This window comes from Pteropus vampyrus, unplaced genomic scaffold, assembly GCF_000151845.1.
Source record: "Pteropus vampyrus isolate Shadow unplaced genomic scaffold, Pvam_2.0 Scaffold77, whole genome shotgun sequence".
NCBI lineage: Eukaryota > Metazoa > Chordata > Mammalia > Chiroptera > Pteropodidae > Pteropus > Pteropus vampyrus.
This window is the reverse complement of record NW_011888858.1, coordinates 5,986,491-6,009,130: the sequence shown is the minus strand read 5'-3', so window position 1 is coordinate 6,009,130 and position 22,640 is coordinate 5,986,491. Positions and strand designations below refer to the sequence as shown.

General features: G+C 40.9%; 1 protein-coding gene and 1 pseudogene across 1 annotated transcript; one reads left to right on the top strand and one right to left on the bottom strand.

Annotated features, from left to right (window-relative positions):
* Window positions 1-1,489: 1,489 nt before the first annotated feature.
* OCIAD2 (OCIA domain containing 2) lies at window positions 1,490-15,764 on the bottom strand. Its single transcript, XM_011362654.2, has 7 exons — window positions 15,706-15,764; window positions 13,291-13,418; window positions 9,444-9,540; window positions 7,824-7,877; window positions 4,636-4,683; window positions 3,580-3,697; window positions 1,490-2,645 (listed from the first exon to the last, which is right to left on the bottom strand). Exons 2-7 carry the CDS (start codon window positions 13,354-13,356, stop codon window positions 2,564-2,566), a joined length of 465 nt encoding a protein of 154 aa, XP_011360956.1. The 5' UTR covers window positions 13,357-13,418; window positions 15,706-15,764; the 3' UTR covers window positions 1,490-2,563.
* Window positions 15,765-20,224: 4,460 nt separating this feature from the next.
* On the top strand, window positions 20,225-21,114 carry LOC105293815 (annotated as a pseudogene).
* The last annotated feature ends 1,526 nt before the right edge of the window (window positions 21,115-22,640 follow it).

Genomic DNA, 22,640 nt, shown 5'->3' with positions numbered 1-22,640 from the left:
TTCAGGAATCTCACCTGCACAGGCAGCAAGGGGCAAGAGGCTGGGTTGGATCTCAAACCTCAGGCCGGTGATGAGTACAATCTACCAGAAGGTGTGGAATTTTGTTGGTTGTGCTCATTGTTACATTCCCAGGACCTAGGACAGTGCCTGGCAGAATGGGTGCTCAATGATTGAATACGTGAAAGAATGAACATTTGAAAGCCAGGACATTTCACATAACAGCATGCACTTGTTTTTAAAAATTGGAAGATTTGACAACAGTGGGTCCACATTCGTGTGTATGGAAATGAAGACTATGCCTGCGTTTAACAAGCCACTAATCCAGCTTCACTAATTACATTATCTGTTAGATCCTGGACTTTTCAGACTCGGTGTTAATCACTAATCTGTCAACTCTGAATGTCTATGAAAGCAAATTCTATAATTAAAATTTGGGGACAAAGTGGAAAAGTGGAAAAGTGGAACTCATTACATTATTTGAATATCAAGAAAATTAGCTATGTAACATTTTCATTGCTTATGTTTCAAGGTAAATTTTATTTTAAATATATAAGCATTACATCCAGTACATCATTTTTTTCATCATGAAGGTATTGCTTTCATAAGCTTATGACCAACTTGGTGATGAGTGTTGGCAATTGTTAAATACTAAACGACAAATGTTGCTCTTTTAACACCTTTTAACAGATATTCTCCCCCAGATACTTACCTCCTACTATATACAATAGATAATACAGAGAAATATTTGCAATCTCTTCAATGGCCTTCCATTTTTTTGCTGTATTGATTTCCTTTCACACTAAAATCACTAGAAAAATCTGCTTCCATGAATAACTTAACTACTTAGGAAAAACAGAGAGCCGAAACAAACACAATTTGATTCAGAAGAACTATGAAGATGTCAGCAGCAAAAACAGTTTGCCTTTTCAAAAACAGATCTAACTTTTCTCATACCCTGAGACTAATTTCAACATTGGCTTGCTGTGCTTAGCAATGTGAAAATGTTCTGATCCCTGGGAAGTTATTTTCTGGTATGCAGGAAATAAATGTGCCCAATTCTGAATTGTTGCCAATAGCTGAGATAATCAGGAGTCACCAATTGCTAGTTGTCAGAGCCAAGAGTTAAACTGCATCCAAGAAGCTAGGATATTGGCTCTGCATTCTGATGTACAGAAATAGAACTTTATCGACCGAAAAACCAGGATATATATATACATACACTCACACACATACATACATAGTCAAAATCACTCCATTTCATATACTTCATGTAAAAATAAGACTTCCCAATATTTTGGGAAGTATCCTTCATGGTACAGGTTTCAAGGTCTATTATGTAAAACACAAATGTACACAAATGCACATAACACACACCCTATAAATGGTGATACATATATAAAGCATTTTCCTGAGAAAATGCAAAGATGCAAGAGAAGTTTTTAAGTAGAGCTCAATCTGCAATAGAACAAAAGGACCCTGATGAAAGAGCTTTTTTTTTTTTTTTTCCATGTAAAACCCCTGACAGTAGAATAGGACTTCAATTCATGGGGTTGGCTTGGTTGCTTCTGAGCTCCCTATAGTTCAGAAGTTTATCACTCTATGAATTAATTCTTCTCATGATTCCTCCCTAACTAAACTGCTCCTTTGAAAAAGAAAGAACCATTTGAGAAGTCGTGTTTATTCTTTTATGCCATTAGCAGTATATAAAAGAATCTGGTTCTTGGTTCTCATCACGAGCGTGTACACGTTAGCAAAGCAAGTAACCTAAAGACAATGAATTTTGCCAAAGCTCCACAATATCGACGAGGCGTAAAGTCATCGAGGTCACTGAAAGGACAGTTGATTCATATTGTGACTCTTACAAATGAAATATATTTTATTAAGTTAAAAATCTGAGTTTCTACATTTCAGAATAGGGGTTCCCAACCCCTGGGCTGCGGACCAGTACCAGTTCATGCCTGTTAGGAACCGGGCCGCACAGCAGGAGGTGAGCAGAAAGCCAGCAAGCAAAGCTTCGTCTGTATTTGCAGCCGCTCCCCGAGCTAGCATCACCACCTCAGCTCCACCTCAGATCAGGCATTAGATCATCCCTGGTGCTGAAAATGTTGGGGACTGCAGGTTCATATATCTGTAAGATGCAGTCTCTTGTCCTGTGTTTCTATCTCTATAATCAATGGTTTTCCTCTGGGGCATGACTTCCCAAGTCCCTCAACATTCATTCCTGTCCTCTTATTGGCAATCTTAAAACCCAGAACTAAATAAAGCAGAGTGAAAGTATGATGGAGAGAATCAGAGAAGACTAAATTCTTTTACTTAGGCTGTAAGCAAGTTAGAATGCAACATAATATCTTTTTGATTGTGAAAGCTCCCAACATGTTCTTAAATAGTAGAAAAATATACAATGCTCAATTCAATTAGGAACCTTCTACAGAAAGCATTTCAATAGAATGAGCGAATCACAATGTTTGTTTCACTGTAAGTATATTATTTAAAGTACATTTGAAATTTTAAGTGTGTACAAATTCAGAGGTTTAAGAAACTTCAAAAGCCATAGATATGTAGTTTAGGAAGCTGAAGGCTGTGAACTTTCCTTTTCACTTAATCCATGTTTAATTTTGCATTCCTCACAGGTAAGCAGGCAGTGCCTAGAACAGATGCAAAAATAGAGGTTTGTGCTTTGACACTGGAAGCTCTAGTCTTAACACAATATTAAGACACATTTTTTTATACTAAAGTTCACAAGCCTAATTTTTTAAGGAATAATAGGAGCTGTTTCTTAGTTCAAGACCATATAATTTCATCCAAAAAAAAGGCCAGTAATGATCTTCACGTCCAATGTCGTTTTCACAATATTGTGCTGCCTCTCAGATAGAATCCACTGTGACAAGTGAGGGTCTTTAAATAAATGTGCCCCCAACACTGGTCCTGTAATAACTATTATTTACTGAAAACTTACTGAGTATCATCGTCATTTCTATTCCTTATAGAATCTCATGAAAATAATTCTGCTCACCATTTTATACAGATGAGAGGACTGAAGATTAGATAGTTTAAGAAACTTTTCCAAGGTTACATAGTTTATTTAGTAAGTGGTAGAACTGGTTTTCAACCCAGGTACTCTAATAGCAGAGGCAATATACCTTTAACTTGAGTTCTACTGCTTATGAGAATTATGAGATGAGATACACACACACACACACACACACACACACACACACACAGCAAAGGCTCTGAGAAGTCCTGCAATAAAGAAATCTATTTAAATTTGGTGTAACCCAGTGATGGTAGAGACCATGTCTGTTGATTAAGGTATTCTTTTGAGACTTGCACAATGCCTCAAATATAGTAGGTACTCACTCAATGTTTGTTAAGCAAATGAAATAGGTAAATGAGTTAAATAATAAAAAAATTATTATTGAAATTGAATAGCAACAACTCAAAATTTGAGAGGTAAAGAGGTTCTTTTCCAACATATGGATGTTAAAATTTTAAAAACTTTAATATTATAAATAGTGAATGATCTTTCATTTACATTTTTTATAATTTTCTTCATTATAATTCCTCAAACAGATTACAAACCTGTTATGCCCTGGACCAAAACCAGCTCCACGTAACTGATCATCAAGGGAATGGAATTTGCTCTGGCATACTCCTATGTATGATGCCTTTCCAAGGCCAAATCCCAAGATACCAGCCACTGTAAAAGCAGGTTAGGAAAGAGAGATTATATGATTATCAGAATCACCTCCATTATTAACTTCTAGAACTTTCTTTATTAACAGTAGTAACTTTTATATTAAAAATACCATGATAAATCAATGAACAAAAACTGAGAATGAAGCTATCTATTAAAGAGCAGGATTGGGAACTGGAGACTTTCTGATCTCAGTTTCCAACTGTTAGTAGGAGGGCCAGGGCAGAGCAAGCAACGGTGTGACCCCAAGCCAGGCCGCCTGAGGGAGGCCCAGCCAGCAAACAAAATGTCTGAGACCACCAGGGGAGATGGCGGTGGGGTTCTGGTTGTGGCTATCTTAGCTTTCAAATTGCTAGGTAGGAAATTCTCTCTATAGATTGGAGTTTGGGGAGCTGCAGTCTATCCTGTCCCATGGAGGAGAGAGGTCGCACAAGGCAAAGGGAACCTGCCAAGGAAGAAATCGCCAACCTGCTCCTCCTGCTGGAAATGAGGTTTGAGACTATAAACTGGAAAGCATCCTCTTTGTACATAATAGGTTTGTGTATTATGAGTGGAAGAAGATTAAACCCCATGTTCGTGGTAGCTGTATTATTAGAAAGTCCCTGAGTTTTAAAAATCATTCATTTGTTATGTTCATTATAGAAAATATTTTGAAAAGACTGGCCAAAAGAAGAATATTAAAATCCCTAATGGATATATCATTCTGAGGCTCTGCTGCTGATAGCCTTAGTATATCCTGCCAATCCCTCCTGGTCCATGCGGTAAAGAGGACTGTCTAAGGTGAAGTTCTTGTTGCTCAGGAAGCATTGAATAGACTGCATAGTGGAAAAAATTGAGACTGATTTTTCAGAGTCAATTTGGTTAACCTGGACATTTGTATCTCCAGTTGCTTTAATATTTTCTTTTTAAAAAATCATGTCTTTTTAACTTCTATGACTTACGTGCAGCTTTAGGCAATGATCCAAATCTTGGGTTAGCTGCTAAATAACCTAAGGAGTAATATGTAAATATATTATTTCATTTTATAACATTTAAATTTATAAAGTGGAAAGAAACCTTCATAGTTTAATATATACACAAGTTCTTAATCTGAAGAGATGATCTGAAAAGTTATAATTCAATTCTTGATTGAATTTAACTCTCAAATAGCCATTTTTGGCAAGTAGTATTAGCTTTAATGTATAGAAAAGAACATGAAATAGACAATTCAAGACTTAAAAGATATCGAGGCAAAGGTGGCGCTAACAACTTAGTTCCAAGCAATTAGTCATTGTCCCCATCCCTTTTTCAGTAACTCAGGGCAGTTTCGATTTAGAGACTCACAGTACCAGTCATAGACCGCTTAATCGGGATAAGTTCTGAGAAATGCATCCTTAGTCGATTTCATCGTTTTGCAAACATCATGGAGCGCACTTACACAAACATGGATGGTGTAGCCCACTACACACCTAGGCTGTACGGTGTAGCCTACTGCTCCTACTCTACAAGTCTGTACAGCATGTTATTACACAAAACAACATGAAATCAAATCTAGCACAATATAAAGTGATGCGATCAAGAGATGTATGAGGGTGTTGCAACACAGCACACTGTTTTACAATACACTTTTTTTATAAACTCTAAAATAAGTACAGTATAGTAAATATATAAGCCAATAAGTCATTTTTTAATCATTATCAAATATTATGTACTATATACAACTGTACATGCTATGCTTTCATACAACTGGTAGTGCAGTAGGCTTTTTCATACCAGCATCACCTCAAACACATGAGTAATGCCTTGTGCTATGATGTTACCATGGCTATGAGGTCACTAGTTCATAGGAATTTTCCAGCTCCATTATAATCTTATGGGACCTACTATTGTATATGCAGCCTGTCATTGACCAAAATGTTATTCAGCACATGACTGTATATATATCACAATTTTTAAATAAAAACATTTCGATCTGTGGTAAGCAGAATAATGACCTCGTAAAGATGTCCATATTCGAATCCCTGAAAACTGTGAATATGTTACATTATATAATAAAGGGGAATTAAGGTCGAAAATGGAATTAAAGTCGTTAATCAGATGACTTTAAAATAGGGAGATTATCCTGGATTATTTGGGTGGGCCCAGTGTAATCACGACGACCCTTGAATGTAAAGAGGGATTCAGAGACAGAACCAGACAGATGACAGTATGAGAAGAACTTGGCTCAACGCTGCTGGCTTTGTAGATAAAGAAGCCATGCGCCCTGGAAGGTAGGTGGTATCTAGAAGCTGGAACGGGAAAGGAAGCCTGAGAGTCTCCCAGAAAGGAACGCAGCCCTGCCAACATTTGATTTCAGCCCAGAGAAATCTATTTTGGACTTCTGACCTCCAGAACCATAGTAAATTTGTATTGTTTTAAGCTACTGTGTTTGTGGTAGTTTGTTATAGCTGCTGTAGAAAACTAATACAGAACCCTGGAAGAGTGTATTTGCATACATGCAAGAGACGGTAGATTTTGACAAGTTCAATGTTTATAAAAACATAACCCCTGTAGATCTTGTGACCATATTCTTTGTTGTCAAAATGGTCTGACAGAGGCTTGTTACTGATCGATGACTATGTTTCTATAAAAAAACTATCTTCATATTAGAAAAATGAAATCACATTTAATAAATCAACTTAAATCCTTAAGATAGAATATATTGCTTGAAATGGGATTCTCCTAGATATATGACACAAATGATCTTTGAGACCCAAATAGAACTGGAACATTTTCTCTCATGTTTACTGGGGTCAAAATAATGGGCTTCAAGAGGGTCAATCAGGTGCCTTGTTGCTGTTTGGGGATTAGGTGATGCCTGCGGGTTCTGTGGGGAGATGGAGACAGGCAGAAAGAAGAGCTCGAGGAAGGGAGAATAGAGAGGGAAACTGGAGAACTCTAAGAGGCAGGGAAGGGTACGTAGGGAGACACAGGGTGGCTGCTGGTCCTCACGATCTCTCGGGCAAGTTAGACAGGGCACTCGCCCTCGGGCAGGTGCAGCCTCTCGCCAGAACGAATGGCCTGACAGAGCTCACTGGACTGCAGCCCCACTTACCTCCTCGCTGGAGCGCCCTAGACAGACAGGGCACAATCTGTCTAATGTGCGGAGCCTCTGGGAGACTCCGGGACAGAGAGAGGTACCATTTTAGTTTCCTGTGGCTGCTATAACACCTTACCACAAACTTAGTGGCTTAAAACAACACAAATTTGTTACCTTACAGTTCTGGAGGTCAGAAGCTCAAAATGGGCCTCGTTGGGTGGACGTCTTAAGTGTGTTCAGGCTGCTATAACAAAATACCAACACTGGGTGGCTTACACACAATAGAAACTTATTTCTCACAGTTCTGGAGGCTGAAGTCCAAGATCAGGGTTGATGACGGCCCTCCTCTGGGTTGCAGACTTCTCGTGGTGGAAAGGGCCAAGGAGCTCTGTGGAGGTTCTTTCATAAGAGGGCTCCACCTCATGGCCTAATCACCTCCTGAAGGCCTCACTTTCTAATTCCATCACCTTTGAGGGGTAAAATTCCATCACCTTTGAGGGGTGAATTTGGGGGCGAGGGGACACAAACATTCAGACCATAGCACTAGGCTAAAATCAGCAGGGCTGCATTCCTTTCTAGAGGTGGCTACGGTTTCCGGCCTTTCCAGCTTCTAGAGGCCACTCACTTTCCTGGACTCCTGGCCCCTTCCTGCATCTTCAAAGCCAGCAGTGTTGAGCCGAGTCCACCCCATTTTGCCATCTCTCTGGTTCTATCCTCTGACCCACTCTCACTTTTAAGGATCATTTTGATTACACTGGACCCATCTGGATAATCCAGAATAATCTCCCTATTTTAAGGTCAGCTGAGTAAAAGCCTGTCCATCTGCTACTTCAATTTCCCTTTGCCATGTAACAATATACTCACTCATTCTGGGGATTAGGACATCTTCCAGAGAGGTGGGGGTGGGGACATATGCTGAAAATAGGCAAAAGCCTGCATGAATAAATCCTTCACAAAACAAAACAAAAAACAAACAAACAAACAAACAAACAAGCACCAAAAAGCTGCCAGGAGGGTCACAGAAAATCGGGCTTCCTTAAATTAAATTATTGAACAAATATTGAATCTTACCTTGATGGACCAGTCCTTGGGTAACAAGCATGCTTACAAGAGAAAAAGGCAGAGCTGTAAAACAAAAATGCCCTTCAATACTCGTAGTTTAGAACTTGGTGCCTCACCCAGAAGTCAGAGAGAATTACTCTGAGTTTCTTCTCTTACCTACCTTGGCAATGAGCGTTTAGTCCTTTGTTATTTTATTTATTCAACAAATATTTATTAAATATGACCTGGAGAATTTTCTTGGGGTTCCAGGCACCGAACCTGCTGTACAGATTTAACCTGGCAAAACCTGAACCCCATGGTACTCCATCTCTGACATCTAATTCTAGTGAACGCCCACCACACACTAGATTTTAGCCACTATACACAACACAGGCATCTTAGTGTGTGTACATTTAGCTGTCGAATTTGGAAACTGCCTTTAGCTATTTATTTTGAAATTTCCAATCCTACAGAAAAATTAAAAATTAATACAATAAACTGCATATCCTTTCTATGGTAGTTCTCTGCTTTTGTCTTTCACATTTTGTTACATAATTTGGATGTCTATTTTCTGAAGATTATAAGATTACTACATTCATGTCAAACATGGGTGATGTTTAGCTGTGATTTTTAAAGCAGGTAAATTAGTTGGCAAAGGCAGTTTCTAGTTCTGTCAAAATGTGTCAAATGACTTCTTCCAAAAGCAGAGAGCAGTGATAAACATCTAGCTCTTTCTAGCAATAAAAACATATCAAAAAGCAACCAATTTTCCACTCATATCTACCTGATGGTAGGCAAATGCGTCATACTGAAATGTTGGTATACTAGGGCTTAAATAAATTACTTACTAATAGGTTGTCAGAAAAGACATGGATTGCTGGGAGCACAATCAGTAATCACAGTAATTCATAATGAACATCGACTTCTAAAGAGCGTTACTTCCAATATAGTTGATACTGAATTTGAATGATTTGAGAAATCAAGATGAGTATTTCAAAGTAAAATTATCCTTGTCAGCAATGTTGTAACTATTGGGGCTATACCGACATGCTCTTCTATGACATTTTCAAATGACAAATCATGAATTTTTTTAAATTGAAAGATCTTAACACACAGCCTAGATTCACACCCTTGTCTTATTTAAATGAGGCAGGCCCAGAAAGAGGAGGCGATACAGCAGAAAAGGTTATTTCACATTGTAAGAGAAGTAGGAACAGATGCTGCCACTTTTCATTCATTCCACAAATACTGAACAGGTACTTTTTAGATGTGAAGCACTATGCTTGGCTCTGGGATGAAGCCATGAACCTGACGTTATTTCTGAACTTGATGAGGTCAGAGTCCAGTGTAATTTAGGAAGGTTTACTCTCAAGAAATTCTATATAATACTCTTTGGTAAACGTTCTTGCTCACATGAAGGAAAGTTATGAGCGTATCACTTTCTGCTAATTGAAGTAAATCGGATATTATCTCTGCCCTTGAAAGAGTCTCAATGTGGATTTAAACTCTAAACAGCTCTAGATAGCAAAGATCTTTAGGGAACTATGCAAACTCCTGCTTAAAAATAAATATGACTATAATTCTAATAGGATACTTAGGTGGTTTATTGCAGCACATATAGTGTTAAAGATTAAGAGGGGTGTGATTTACCTCTCTTCCAGAAACTTTCTTCTTGACATTCTCGGATAATCTTTAAAATCTCCCCTCTGTGAATGTGCAGTTTTGATTTTGGACAAAACAACAGGCTCTGTAAAGAAAGTTCTATGGTGAGTCGACTGAAATTGTCAGAAAAGCGTCCACTCTTTTCTCTGGAGGAGAGCAAGATGGCCTCTTCACTCTGGTCATATAGCCTGTCACTCTGTGCTGGCCATCGGCACAGAGCAATGACCTGTTTCAGCTAGTGCCTTCCACCTGGTAATGCTGGATGGACTTGGACAAGGAAAAAATCTCAGAGAAGCAAAAGGTGATTCACTGGTGAGCGAGCATGAAGTCCTTTTGAGGCCACATTTTCTTTCTTATCTCCAGCCTCTGTCCATGTAGTTCACGATCCTTGCAATGCTATTCATTCCCTTTGCCTACCTGACCTTCTGCACACCCAGTTCAGTGTGGCCTCCTGGGTGAAGAGGAAGATTTCCCCTACAGCACAGTATTTACACATCCGGGCTCTCACTCGGAGTGCTGAATTACAAGTTATCTATTTATAGATCTGTGTTACAATTTACCTATTTATACTTCTGTGTGTATTTTTAGACTATGAATTCATTAACAAACTTTAAAATTTTCTACATAGTTTCCTTTCTATCTTGACAGGGTTTTTGGGTTTTTTTTTTTTTCACATTTTTAAGTGGTCTGCACGTAAGTTCTGGTGGAATTACTGATATGATTAACAATATTTTTACTGGTTTTAGAGTATTTTTTATCATGTCGAAATGCTATAATCTGGTCTAACTCCCATCTTTTATGATCCTTCCCCCTTTGTAGATATGCATTAGTCACTCACTCCTATCCACATTCTCATTCTCCTCTGCCCATCACCACCATTCTGGATGTTTAATGTGGATCTTTCGTATGTATGCTTCTTGTAAAACATTCATTGTCATAGGTATATGCATCTTTTAAAAATGTAAATGGCATTGTTTATGTATTTCATTTTATTAAAAAAAAATTTCAATTGGCTGAATGCTTTTAAGATCCATCTCTATTGCTATATACATTTAGTCCGCTGCTCCTAACTGTTGCATAATTCTCCAAGATGCATCCAAGTTCCCACCACCACATGTCCCCTTACAGACCCATGTAAGAACATTTTCCAGATATAAATCTACAAGTAAAATATAGGGCATGTGTATCTTCATCTGACAGATGGCTCTCCGCAGTGGCTGCACCAGTGTCCACACCCCACAGCTGCGCCTGACCGTCCCTCTAGGCCTACAGAGCTGATAAGGCTAGTTAAGCTCGGTTCCAAGCAGGTAAAGAAAGGATTTCCAACACTTGGCATTATCCAGTTGTCTAAGCTTTGACAGTCTAATAGGAGTAAAGTAATAATTTATTGTTTTATTTGCATTTCTCTGTTAACTAATGTGTTTGAGCGTCTTACATATTCTCCAGCCAGACCGCCCTTCTCCTCTAGTGTTCTGAGGTAACTAATCCCTGCAGCTAGCCCTGGGTTGTAATATTTTGTTATATATTGGCTCACTAATTTTTTATTATGGTAAGATACATATAATAGGTAGCATTCTAGCCATTTTAAAGCATACAATTCAGCGACGTTGAGGACATCCACAGTGCTGTGCCGCCATCGTTACTATCCGCCATCATTACTATCTGGTTCCAGAACATTTTCATCACCTCAAATGGGAATTCCATACACAGTAAGGAGTCTCTCCTCATTCCCTCCCTCTTTGAGCCTCCTGACAACCTGATCCGCTCTGCATCTCTATGGATTTGCCTGTTCCGGATAGTATCTAAATAGTATCATACAATGTGACCTTTTGTGATTGGCTTCTTTTCCTTTGCATGATGTTTTCAAGGTTCATCCATGTTGTAGCATGTATCAGTATTTCATTCCTTTTCTATGGCTCAATAATATCCCATTGTAGGAATATACTACATTTTGTCCATTCATCCACTGATGGATTTGGGTTGTTTCTACCTTTGAGCTATTGTGAATAGAGCTGCTACAAAAAAATCCTCTACAAGTTTTTGTTGGACCTGTTTTCAATTCTGGTGGGTCATATGGTAATTCTATGTTTAACTATAGCAGCCGCCACCATTTTACAATCTCACCAACAAAGTATAAAGGTTCCAGTTTCTCCACATCCTTGTCAACACTTGTTATTTTCTGTTTTGTTTTTGTCTTTAATTACAGCCATGCTAGTGGGAGTAAAATGGTATCTCGTTGTGGTTTTGATTTGCATTTCTCTAATGACTAATGACATTGAGGATCTTTTCATTTGCTTGTTGGAAATTCATATATCTTCTTTGGAGAAATACCAAAGAAGTCCTTTGCCAATTTTTTAATTGAATTGTTGTCTTTTTGTTGTTGAGTTTTAAGAACTCTTTATATATTCTGGATACTAGACCTTTATCAGATATATGATTTGCAAATAATTTTTCCCATTCCATGGGTGGTTCATTCGTTTTTTAAAAACGAATTTTAATTTGTTCCTTACTATAAAGTCCCACTTACATTTTTTCGTTTGTGAATTATTTATGTAAGTCCTCTGCCATTTACCACTTGAAGTTTTAGTGTTTTTCTTGTTGAGATGCCAACAATTTTGGCTTTTGAAGTCTACCTTGCTGATTTTGCCAGTCTTTTCAGAACTCCTTGTGTATAGAAGATGTCAATGTGAATGACGGTCACCATTTCTTGAGCACTTTCCCACGGGTCAAGCACCGTGTCAAGCACTTTACATGCATGCTGACGAGGTGGAAGGACTTGGTGGTGCCTATGCCTTCAGAGCTCTACAAACGACCCAAGCAGGCAACTCTACAGCTCCGCACAGCACAGGACACAGGGGTGGCGGTCAGCATGAGTGGCAGCAACAAGAGAAGGAGCTGTTCTCATTGTCCACTTACCTTAGTTCCTCAGCAAGCACTCTTCCTTATCTGATTGTAAACATTTCTTGGTTCTGGCTGTGGCTGGGACAGAAATAAAGAACACCCTCCTTGCCCTCCCCCAAACACACACATATATTCTCATCTAGGATCAGGGACCCTGGCTACTGCAATTGCTTTGAGTCCTACAGTCAAGACTGAAGCTCCTGCAGAGCCTCCCTAGAGAGTCCTTTTCTGTTTAGCAATCAATGTTTTATAGCTCTCCATTTCACAAAGGCAACTCAGGTGTCTAAATTCTCCTTGTGACTTGATATCATTTGTCTGTTTGCCTCTCTAAACTTTGCTCCTTAAAGACCACTTCCTCCATAAACTATTTTTAGCTTGAAAAGTTGGCCCCAGAGAATATGAACTCCATTTACCCATTACAATACTCTCTTTTCTTCATTCACGTGTCCCTGGAACAGATAATAGTCATTCTGAACAAGTTGCAAAGTTGAGTTCTCAGTCTGATGGTTATTTTAGTAGTTAAGGAATCTGTTATCCTGAACAGGTCTGCAGCATATGCTTAGTATGTTTAGCCTTGGTAACAAAAATGTAACAAAAATGTAAAAACAAGCATCATTGTATCATTCTGATAGAGTCACTGAACAGCTCTGCTCCTCTAAAGGAAAGCTCTTCAGTCACTGACAGACTATGTAAGAGTCGTTTAGCTGGATTCTAAATATGGAAGAATAAAGAAAGGATTTTGTAAATAAAAATTTAAAAGATGCCTTTTCAAGGCAGTCAAAAACACACTTTCCATCCCCATTCTATTTTCCCTGGACTCAACTAACAAAGTGCCAGACTGAAAAAAGTAAGACGACTGGTCAAGGATGAGGTTTAAGGAAAGTCCTATATGATGTTCCTCTTCGGATAGTAGACTTTCAAATTAAAAATATACCTGCTTGCTTGGTGGTGGCAAGTGGGGAGGTTTATCTTGGTTTCCATGAGTAGATACTGAAGTCATGATGACTTTGTCTTTGCTTTTCTTCTAGGCAAGTGCACTCAGCTTACTCGTTGACCTGATGTCTAAGGAAAGTAGAAGAGAATCAGGATGCTGAGACTGGATGTTTGTGTTAACCTTAAAAACACGCTTAGTATCAACTCATCCAGTTAGAAACTTACTTTCATTTTGTTGTTAATCTCCAGTCACCTGCTAATTCACTTTCTAATACTCTCCGCTACCGACACACACAAATGTGAAATGTCACACTGTCAACAGTGAAATGTTTTACTACCTACAAATTGTGTCCTGAAATGAGTTTCAATTCATTACAAGGCCATTAACTACACAGATACTTACTGATTGCCTATTATGTGCCAGGCCAGGGCATACAAGGAAAGATAAGGCAAACTCAGTGCTAAATGAACTCACAACCTAAAGGGGAAGACAGACAAGTCAGCAGTTACACAACATGCAAAGGGCTCCCCTAGAGGTAGGCCAGGGTGCTAATGAGAGGAAGAAAGGCCTGTTCTCTCTGGTCAGGTCTGAGACACCAAAGACTAAGATTCTTGAGCTTGTAGCAGGTAGATGGACTCCAGGGCATGAAGATCAGTTCAAAAGGTGCTGTAATTGTCGAGGCAAGGAAGTGTAGAGACCTGAGCCAACACCCTGGTGGGAAGCATAGAGATGATAAATTTGAGTTTGGAAATGTCAAATTTGGGTGCTTGTAGGAAGTGAAGTTAGCCAGTAGGGATTAGAATGTTAGAGGACTTGGGTCTGGAGTTACAGATTAGGGGGAGGCTAGAAAGGTGAATTTGGGAGTTGCCATCATAGAGATGATAGGAAAAGCAAGAAACATGAATAAAATTGTCTAAAAAGAACACTGGAGAATGTGGACACTGAGGCAAAGGACATACTAACAAGAGAAGAAAAAAAATAATAAAAGGCCAGGGAAATGACTGAGAAGGAATAGCTGGTATAGAGGGGAGAAAGTTTCTGAAAGAGGGAATGAATCATTGGTGTCACATGGCTCAGAAAAGTGACTTGGCAATGATAGACATACTCCAGGCAGACTCTGAGCCCTCACTCGGCCAATGGCCACCGCACTCTGCAGGCTCTGGAGTACATGACTACCACTGAACATCTTAGACACGATGAACATCTTAGACACAATGCTGTTTCCTACTAAACTGCCAGGCATATGAGCCAAAGGTGCCTTGTACCAACTTTCACCTTAGGTAACTAATGTTATTGTAGAGATAGAATGATGCCCTACAGTGGAAAGTCCTGGAAAGAATTGAGTTCAGATCCTGACTCTACTCCCTGTGAGCCCTGTGCTTTGGGCAAGTGACTCATGTCTGTACCTCAGCTTTTCTCACCTGTTAAGTGGGGGTAACAGACAAGTAACCCTGAAGGGCTGTTGTAAGGATGAGGGATAAGGATCACGGCTGAGGCCCATAATTCCCAGCTCAGTACCGTGCGCCTCAGTGCACAGTGTGTGAGCAGTAAAGGTCACCTGTCAGAGTGGCCCTGGGCACCTATTTCTTGAGGATCTCCAGAAAGTCTTTGCTGACCTAATGACAAATTAAAATATTTATCTATGTTTAGTCTGGCATTAGGCCGTTGCCTCAAATCAAGGAGCAAAGACCCACATCTCAGCTTTGGTGGTCAGGTCCTCTCACACTCAATTAATCATCAGTCCACATCTAAGCGAGCCTTCTCAGGGGGTCTTGCCTTCCAGGTGCAGCTCCCACCACCACGGCCAGGTGTGGGTTGGCGTCCCTCTATTTCTTCAGGGGAGGGTAGGGGAGTGTTGACAGGTGGGCAGTGGGAAGGAGGCGCGCAGTAGGATCGCTGTGGGGCGTGTGGATTGAGTGATGGCGGGGGCTTGGGGCGTGAGAAGGGGGTCGGGCGGTGTCATCGCACTCTGGTTGCGGGGAAAGGCCGGAAACAGCCTGCAGGAATCCACCGCCATCCCCTGCAGAGGCTGCCTGCACAACGCAAACCCCCGACCCCTGCTGGCGTCGCGGCTGGAGCCAGAGCCAAAGCCAGGCAGAGAGGGGTTGGTAGAGGCGACTCTAGGCGGCCGCTGGCGACCTACGCGGCCCGCGAAGTACCCTGGTCCCCAAGGACCCCGGAATTAAGTGTTCAGAGGAAGCCACACTCTCCTCTCCATCCCTCCCGCTGTCACCCCGGGGTGAGCCCCCCTGCGGGGTGAGGATCGCCACGCAGGCCGCAGATCGGCGCCCGCCCAGCAGAGCTCGCTCCCTCCGCCGCCGCCCGCACAGCGGCGACCGCTGCCCGCCTCCCCGGTGCCCGGCCCTCGCCGCCCACCCGCGCCCACGTCCCGTCACCTTTTCTCCCTGCCCTCACCTCTGCTCTCTGAGTTTCCCTGCAGCCTTCTCCTTCCTTCTCTTGCTCCGCCCCCTCCGCTCGGCGCTTTTCGCTCACTCGCTGAAACCACTCAACAAGTGCTCCCCCACCCCCCACCTTGCAGTCCCTTCTCTGTTGGCATCAGAACCCACATTCAACTATTCAGACTCAAAACGAGCTCTTGCTAGAAACTCCCGTCCCACTCCCAAGAATTGTTCCAACACCTGGTAGATTCTACTTCTTCAATGTCTTTCAAATAACTCCTTTCCTCCCAGCAATAATGCAACAATCATTTACCGAACACCCTCCCTGGGCCTGGCATTGATATTAATTTATCAGCAATCTTTTTTTATTGAGATATAATTGACATATAAAATTCTATATTTGTATACATTGCAAAATGATCACCACAGTAAGTCTGTCATTCATTATACATTGTTACCTTGTTAGCCCCCCCTTCCCCGTCCCCCGAACAATTCCCCTGCACTCAGGATAAGGACTTTTAAGATCTACTCTTTAGCAACTTTCAAATATGTAATATAGTATTATTAACTATAGTCACCACGCTGTACATGACATCCCCATGATTTATTTTGTAACTGGAAGTTTGTACCTTTTGCCCCTTCTGCCCATTTTGCCCACCCCCGTGCAATCCTTTTTACAACCATTGAGGGTGAATACTATTATCCTATTTTTGATGGGCTAGGCAACTAAGTTGTGCAATGCCACACTGGGAGTTTGCAGTTAAAGCCACTGGAGCTTGATGCCAGGCCTTCTCTTTCCGCTGTTCCTTGTCCATGCCCTCCAACCTCCTGCCGTGTAAGGGGAGCTGCTTGAGCCTTTACTACCTATATCACTCATCCACCCTCAGCTGAGATTCTTCCCTGGGACATAGGCTGGTACTCACCCAGTGTGTTGAATTGGAAGAGAGGTTGCAGAACACGTGGAAGGCTCTCGTCTTTGTTACATTATTCTGCTGTTTTCATTGGCCTCTATGCCTCTGGCCTTAGCTCCTCCACATCCATCAGGCCTCCTCTCTGTTCCTCATATTAACCAGCTCTTCCCACCTGAGCCCTGACATGGATCCTCCCCTTGCCTGGAGCCTCCTCTCCATCAGTCTTGTCTCGGCTTTTTCCTACTCATCCTTCTCTGACTGTTCCCCAGGAAGACCTGCCTTGACCCCTACCCAGCCTAAAGTAGGGCCCCCTTCTTCTCTTTCATAGCAGGACACCTTGTTTCCTTTCATAGCACCTATCACAAGTTATTATATTCTTGTTGGGGTGTTGATTTGTTTTGAGCCTGTTTCCCTTGCTTCAGTGAAATCTTTATGTGGCATAGAAAAAGATGGTGTCTGTTTTGTTCACTGTTGTATACTTGGCATCTTAGATATAAGAGGGGCTCAGTAAATAGCTGTTGAACAAATGGAGGAGTGAGCCTGGATTCAAAGGCTGTCTATCAAGATACTGTTGTTTTGGAGGAGCCATGTTCCCCAGTAGATCCCCAGGCCACTTTCCTCCATGCGATTCACTGGTTTTCGTTCACCCCCATTCCTCCCTCCAAATGAAAGGAGATATAGTTCTATTGCTAATTGTACATTGTCTTACCAGAAATCAGAAATAACTCTCTGCCATTTTGTAGTCTGAAAGGAACAGCTTTCTAATTGGTTTTATAAAAATGAACAGCCCTCCATTATACAGAAGTCTAACTTTCAACAAATACCCCAAAGACATTTGTCTTTTAACATCTTGCTACAATAAAGTCCATGGCCCTGCCCTCATTTCTACTTTCTACCACAATGTTTCAGTTAACTGACTTAAATAACTAGAAGTTACAAATATGTAATGTGCATGGATTATATGAATTCATCACTTGGTATTTGTTGAAAAAATCTGATGTGCCCATGTATTGTTCTAGGCACTTTCTGAGATAAGAGAGAAGACGTGTCCTTCCCACAAAGAATTTATCACCTCCCAAAGCATTAGAATAAAAATATACTTGGCCCTAGAAGCATATAACACTGAAAAGAGCCTTTATTAGGTTTTGCTTTAGTATCTTACAAGGGCTCAGGGTCATGCCATGAAGTTGATTATCATTGGCTAATGCTATGAAAAATGTGGTTGATTTAGAAAGTGTCAGTGTTCGTGGCAGGCTCCAGCTAGTACTATTTCTATAACCCTGCACTATCCTCAGGCAAGATTCAAATTCAGACCTTGGTGATTCAGCTCCTGCCTGCCTCTCCAACACATCTATCTTAAGCCCTCCGGGGCTCTGTGGAGTGGCTGCTGTTCTCCCGTCTCACGCATTTGCCTGTGTGGGAGCTTCAGCCATCCTCTGCTTCTTCACCCCTCTCTCATTCTTAAAGACAGGTACAGAGCTTGGGCACCAAGAGAGGGAGAAGGACCCAGACGGGCAATGTGGAGGAGGTGGGAGAGAGTGGTGTGGCCGGCTGAAGAGCGGGCCCTAGTTGGGGAAAAGGGAGAGATGGACTAAAAATAAAATGTAGGTAGGAACCTAGAGCGGCACCACAGGGAGCTCCGGACTCACTGACAGCCACCTTTTCCCTGCTGGGTAAAAGGAGCTCTTGCCTGCTCCCTTGTGGGGAGGTTTCCTGGTGTGTGTATAAGAGGAGGGGAGATAACCTTGGTGGCCAGTGCAGCCCTCACTCCCTGCCATTCTTTTTCTTGTCCCAACTCTCCAATTGCCATCTGCCCAGCTCTGTGAGAAGCTCTGTGAATCAAAAGGTCTCGTGAGTCACTCATTGCCTCTCTGAGGAATAAGTAACATCAAATCTCACCAAAGCAGAGCAGTCAGGTTTAAATGAGGTGTCACTCAAAGATTGAGCTCAGCTTCTACTTTCCTTCATTAACTGGCACCGCTGCCCCGAGAGGCATGGTGTCAGATTAGCTTGAGCTTTTGGGCCATTGACCCAGAGCTCTGGCTGCTTTAGGATAATCTGGGTTTGACATTCAGACTGCTAGACTCAGCAAGAGGCAAAGCAGGCCCTAAAGATCATAATTTTGGCCCAAATGGGGAAAATCTGAAATATAAAGATAAATGTACATGATTTGGGTGTCTCCAAGTCCTCCTTGAGACAGGCCTATCCTTTATTTCACTCACAGTGCTGATAATAGATATCCACCTTAAAAATCTAGTACTTTAGTATTCCAGAACTTCTTGCCATAGTCTGTGACATGTGAAGCCCTTTGAGTACATAAAACAGAATGCTCCTGGAGTAACAGAGAGAGTAGGTGATCAAGCAGAGGCCAGTAATACTTTGTGGCAGATATTTTGACCTCATTCCAAGAGCATGTTGTCTTTGTGTCTTGATGTCTGTCTGTCCCAAGCCTCTCACTAGAGCAGGCTCTCCACCTGGTTAGAGTCAGGGTAGGAGAAAAGCAATTTAATTTTCTGGTAAAAAATACTCACAGGTATAAATCCATGCACAGATTTAGCTCTTTGCAGGGCATAATTCCATTTTAGAAGAAAGGCTTATTAATCAAAATCTAATTGATAGAAGTTTGGGTAGGTCATTTTTTAAAAAAATAGACAATTTTTTAGAGCAGTTTTATACTCCCAACAATATTGAGAGGCAGATACAGAGATTTCCCACATCCCCCTTACCCCCACTCATGCTCAGCTTCCTTATTATCACCATCCCCTACCAGAGTGGTGCATTTGTTATAATTGATGAACCTACATTGATACATCGTTATCACCCTGAGTCCATAGTTTATACTAAGGTTTACTCTTGGTGTTGCACTTTCTTTGGACTATATCTATCATTATAGAGCAGTTTTACTCACTGCCCTAGAAAGCCTCTGTGTTCTGTTTATTTATCACCACCATCACCCTCTGCCTCTGACAACCACTGATCTTTTTACTGTCTCCATAGTTTTACCTTTTCCAGACTGTCATATAGTTGGAATCATGCAGTATGAGCCTTTTGAGATTGGCTTGTTTCACTTGGTAATATGCATTTAAGGTCACTCCAAGTCTTTTCCTGTATTGATGGCTCATTTTCTTTTTTAGCACTAAATAATATTCCATTGTTTGGATATAGTATAGTTTATTTACCCATTCATCTACTGAAAGACATCTTGCTTGCTTCCAAGTTTTAGCAATTATGAATAAAGCTGTTGTAAACATCTGTGTGCAGTTTTTTTATGTGAACACAAATTTTCGGCTCTTCTGGGTAAATACCAAGGAGTGTGACTGCTGGATCATATGGTAAGAGTATGTTTAACTTGTTAAGGAACTTGCAAACTATCTTCCAAGTGGCTGTACCATTTGTCATTCCCATGAGCAGGGAATGAGAGTTCCTGTTGCTCCACATCCTCACCAATGTCTGGTATCATCAGTGCAGATTTACTTTTGAAAGGAATTTTCTAGAATTCCTTCATTACCTAGTCTAGTCAGCCCTCCTTGCCCGCTTCACTTTCCTCAGCATTAGGGAAACAAGTTCGTGCTTACTCTTCAGGTCTCATTGGAGACATTCAGAGACTAGGAATTTAGGGCGAGGATGCTGGAACCAGATTGCCTGGGTTCCAATTGTAACCCCACTGTAAATCTGTATCTATATAAGAAATTGTTGGGAACAGTGCCTGGCACATAGGTAGACAGTGCCATTTAAGTGTTCATAACCACTTTCCCCAGAAAAACTCTCCTGTGTGCTACATTTTAATGACCTCTTCATTTGCTTCTAAGATGTGAGATCCCTGAAAGCAGGGACTGTCTTTCTCACCTTCACATCTATGGCTGGAAAACCACATAAAATTGAGATATTAATTTATGGTTCGTGCTCATTCAGCAGCCCAAACAAATAGTAAGTTTTCTCCCTTCTCCATTCCAAGAAAGTCACCAAGGGTGTCCTTACCTCCAGGCTTATTAATGACTTTTGCATTATAGGGATAAAAGGAGAGTTCATAAATAAAGCAGAAACAAGCACCCAGAATGTCATCCCTGTGTAGAATTTTGCTGTAGAAGAAAAACCCCTGCTGAGGAAGAAGTGGACTGATCCTAGAGGGAAAATTTTGAGCTTTTTGAGAAACTGGGAAGAGGGGAGAGGGGCACAGGTCCTGGAGTAGTGGATACCAGCGCTTCGCTTCTTCCTTTAGCTTTAGTCTGCGGAAGGACTTTTTGGCAAAAAAGCTGTGGGGTGCCCTGAAATTCAGTAAAGGTTTAGCTTCCCAACTTTCAAAAGATGTAGGACTCTGCAACCGCCACCGAGCAGATGGGACTCACTCGTTCTCGCGCCTCCTTCCGCTTCCTCTGCAACCGTGTCTGACGAACCCGACATGGCTGACGTTGAGAAATTCGACAAGTCGAAATTTAAGAAGATGGAAACACGAGAAAAATACGCTGCCTTCAAAAGAAACGATTGAACAGGAGAAGCAAGCAGGCAAATCATAGAGGCACGTGCTGCCAATATGCACTGTACATTCCACAAGCAATGCCTTCTTATTTTACTTCTTTTAGCTGTTTAACTTTGTAAGTTGCAAAGAGGTTGGATCAGGTTTAAATATCTGTGCTGCCCCCTTTTCACATCCAAGAGCTACTGACATCGACAGCCGGACCTGCCTCTCACACCTGCCAATCTGGCTGGCAGGGAAGGAAAAGAACTTGCATGTTAGTGAAGACAGAAGCTGGGTGGGAGGACAGTGAAATCTAGAGTAAAGATCAAGCTAGTCCAAGGTGTCCTGCAGGCTGTAAAATGCAGGTTAATCAGAGCGCCATTTTTTTGTTGTTGTTTAAATGATTTTAATTATTGAATGCACAATTTTTAAAAAATATGCAAATAAGAAGTTTAAAAACCTGAAAAAAAAAAATAGATGTAGAGCTGGGGCTGGTGCCACTGCTTTCAGGGGACCATATGGATTTTGGCATGAACATCTCAACAGTGGCCAGAGGGGATTGGAGAGCCTTCTAAAATGTTTTAGACTGTGCCAGATCCCTTCTCCCAACCCTAGGGAGAAGGGTTACCTCCCCACCCACGCCCATCAGATTCACAAGTTTGAACTACCTGAGTGGAAGCGGACTATGAAAAAGTGGAACTTTATTTGAGACGCAAAGGAACATGGCTTCTTTTGAACCTTAGTGAAGTGAGCTAAAATTCATACCTGCAACATGTCTATGAGCCTGGCAAAAGTAGGCATATCGAATATTTGACGAGTAGATGAATGCCAAAAGTATCTTTAAATGTAACCAGTCTATTTTGTTTGTTTATTTATTTTAATTTAATTTTTTTATTTTTAAATTACAGTGATATTCCATATTATATTGGTTTCAGAGGTACAGCATAATGCTTAGACATTATATATGAAGTGATACTGCAGTAAGTCTAGTACCCACCTGACACTATACGTAGTTATTACAATATTATTAACTATATTCCCTATGCTGTACTTTACATCCTCGTGACTATTTTATAACTACCAATATGTACTTCTTAATCCCTTCACTTTTTTTATCCAGTCCTCCAAACCCGCTCCCATCTGGCAACCATCGGTTTGTTCTCTGTGTCTATGAGTTTATGCTTTGTTTATTTATTCTGCTTTTTAGATTACACATATAAATGAAATCATATGGTATTTGTCTTTCTTTGACTGAATTCACTTAGCATAATGCCCTCTAGGTCCAGCCATGTTGTGGCAAACAGTAAGATTTCATTCTTTTTTATGGTCAAGTAATATTCCATTGTATATATGTACCACATCTTTATCCAGCCATCTTTTGACGGACATTTAGATCTCTTCCATATTTCGGCTATTGCAGGTAATGTTGCAATGAACATAAGGATGCATATATCTTTTTGAATTAGTGTTGGATTTCTTTGGATAAATATCCAGAAGTGGTATTGCTGGGTCATATGGTAGTTCTATTTTTAATTTTTTGAGGAAACTCCACACTTATCCAGTCTATTTTAATAATGCCATATA

Excerpts from the sequence above, each read along its gene's own strand:
- OCIAD2 (XM_011362654.2), bottom strand. The coding sequence starts at position 13,356 with ATGACTTCAGTATCTACTCATGGAAACCAAGATAAACCTCCCCACTTG. Across the intron at positions 4,684-7,823 it reads CCAAGGACTGGTCCATCAAG|GTTATTTAGCAGCTAACCCA; the intron begins GTAAGATTCAAT and ends ATTACTCCTTAG. Across the intron at positions 2,646-3,579 it reads TTTGGTCCAGGGCATAACAG|GCACTGCCTGCTTACCTGTG; the intron begins GTTTGTAATCTG and ends CATCTGTTCTAG.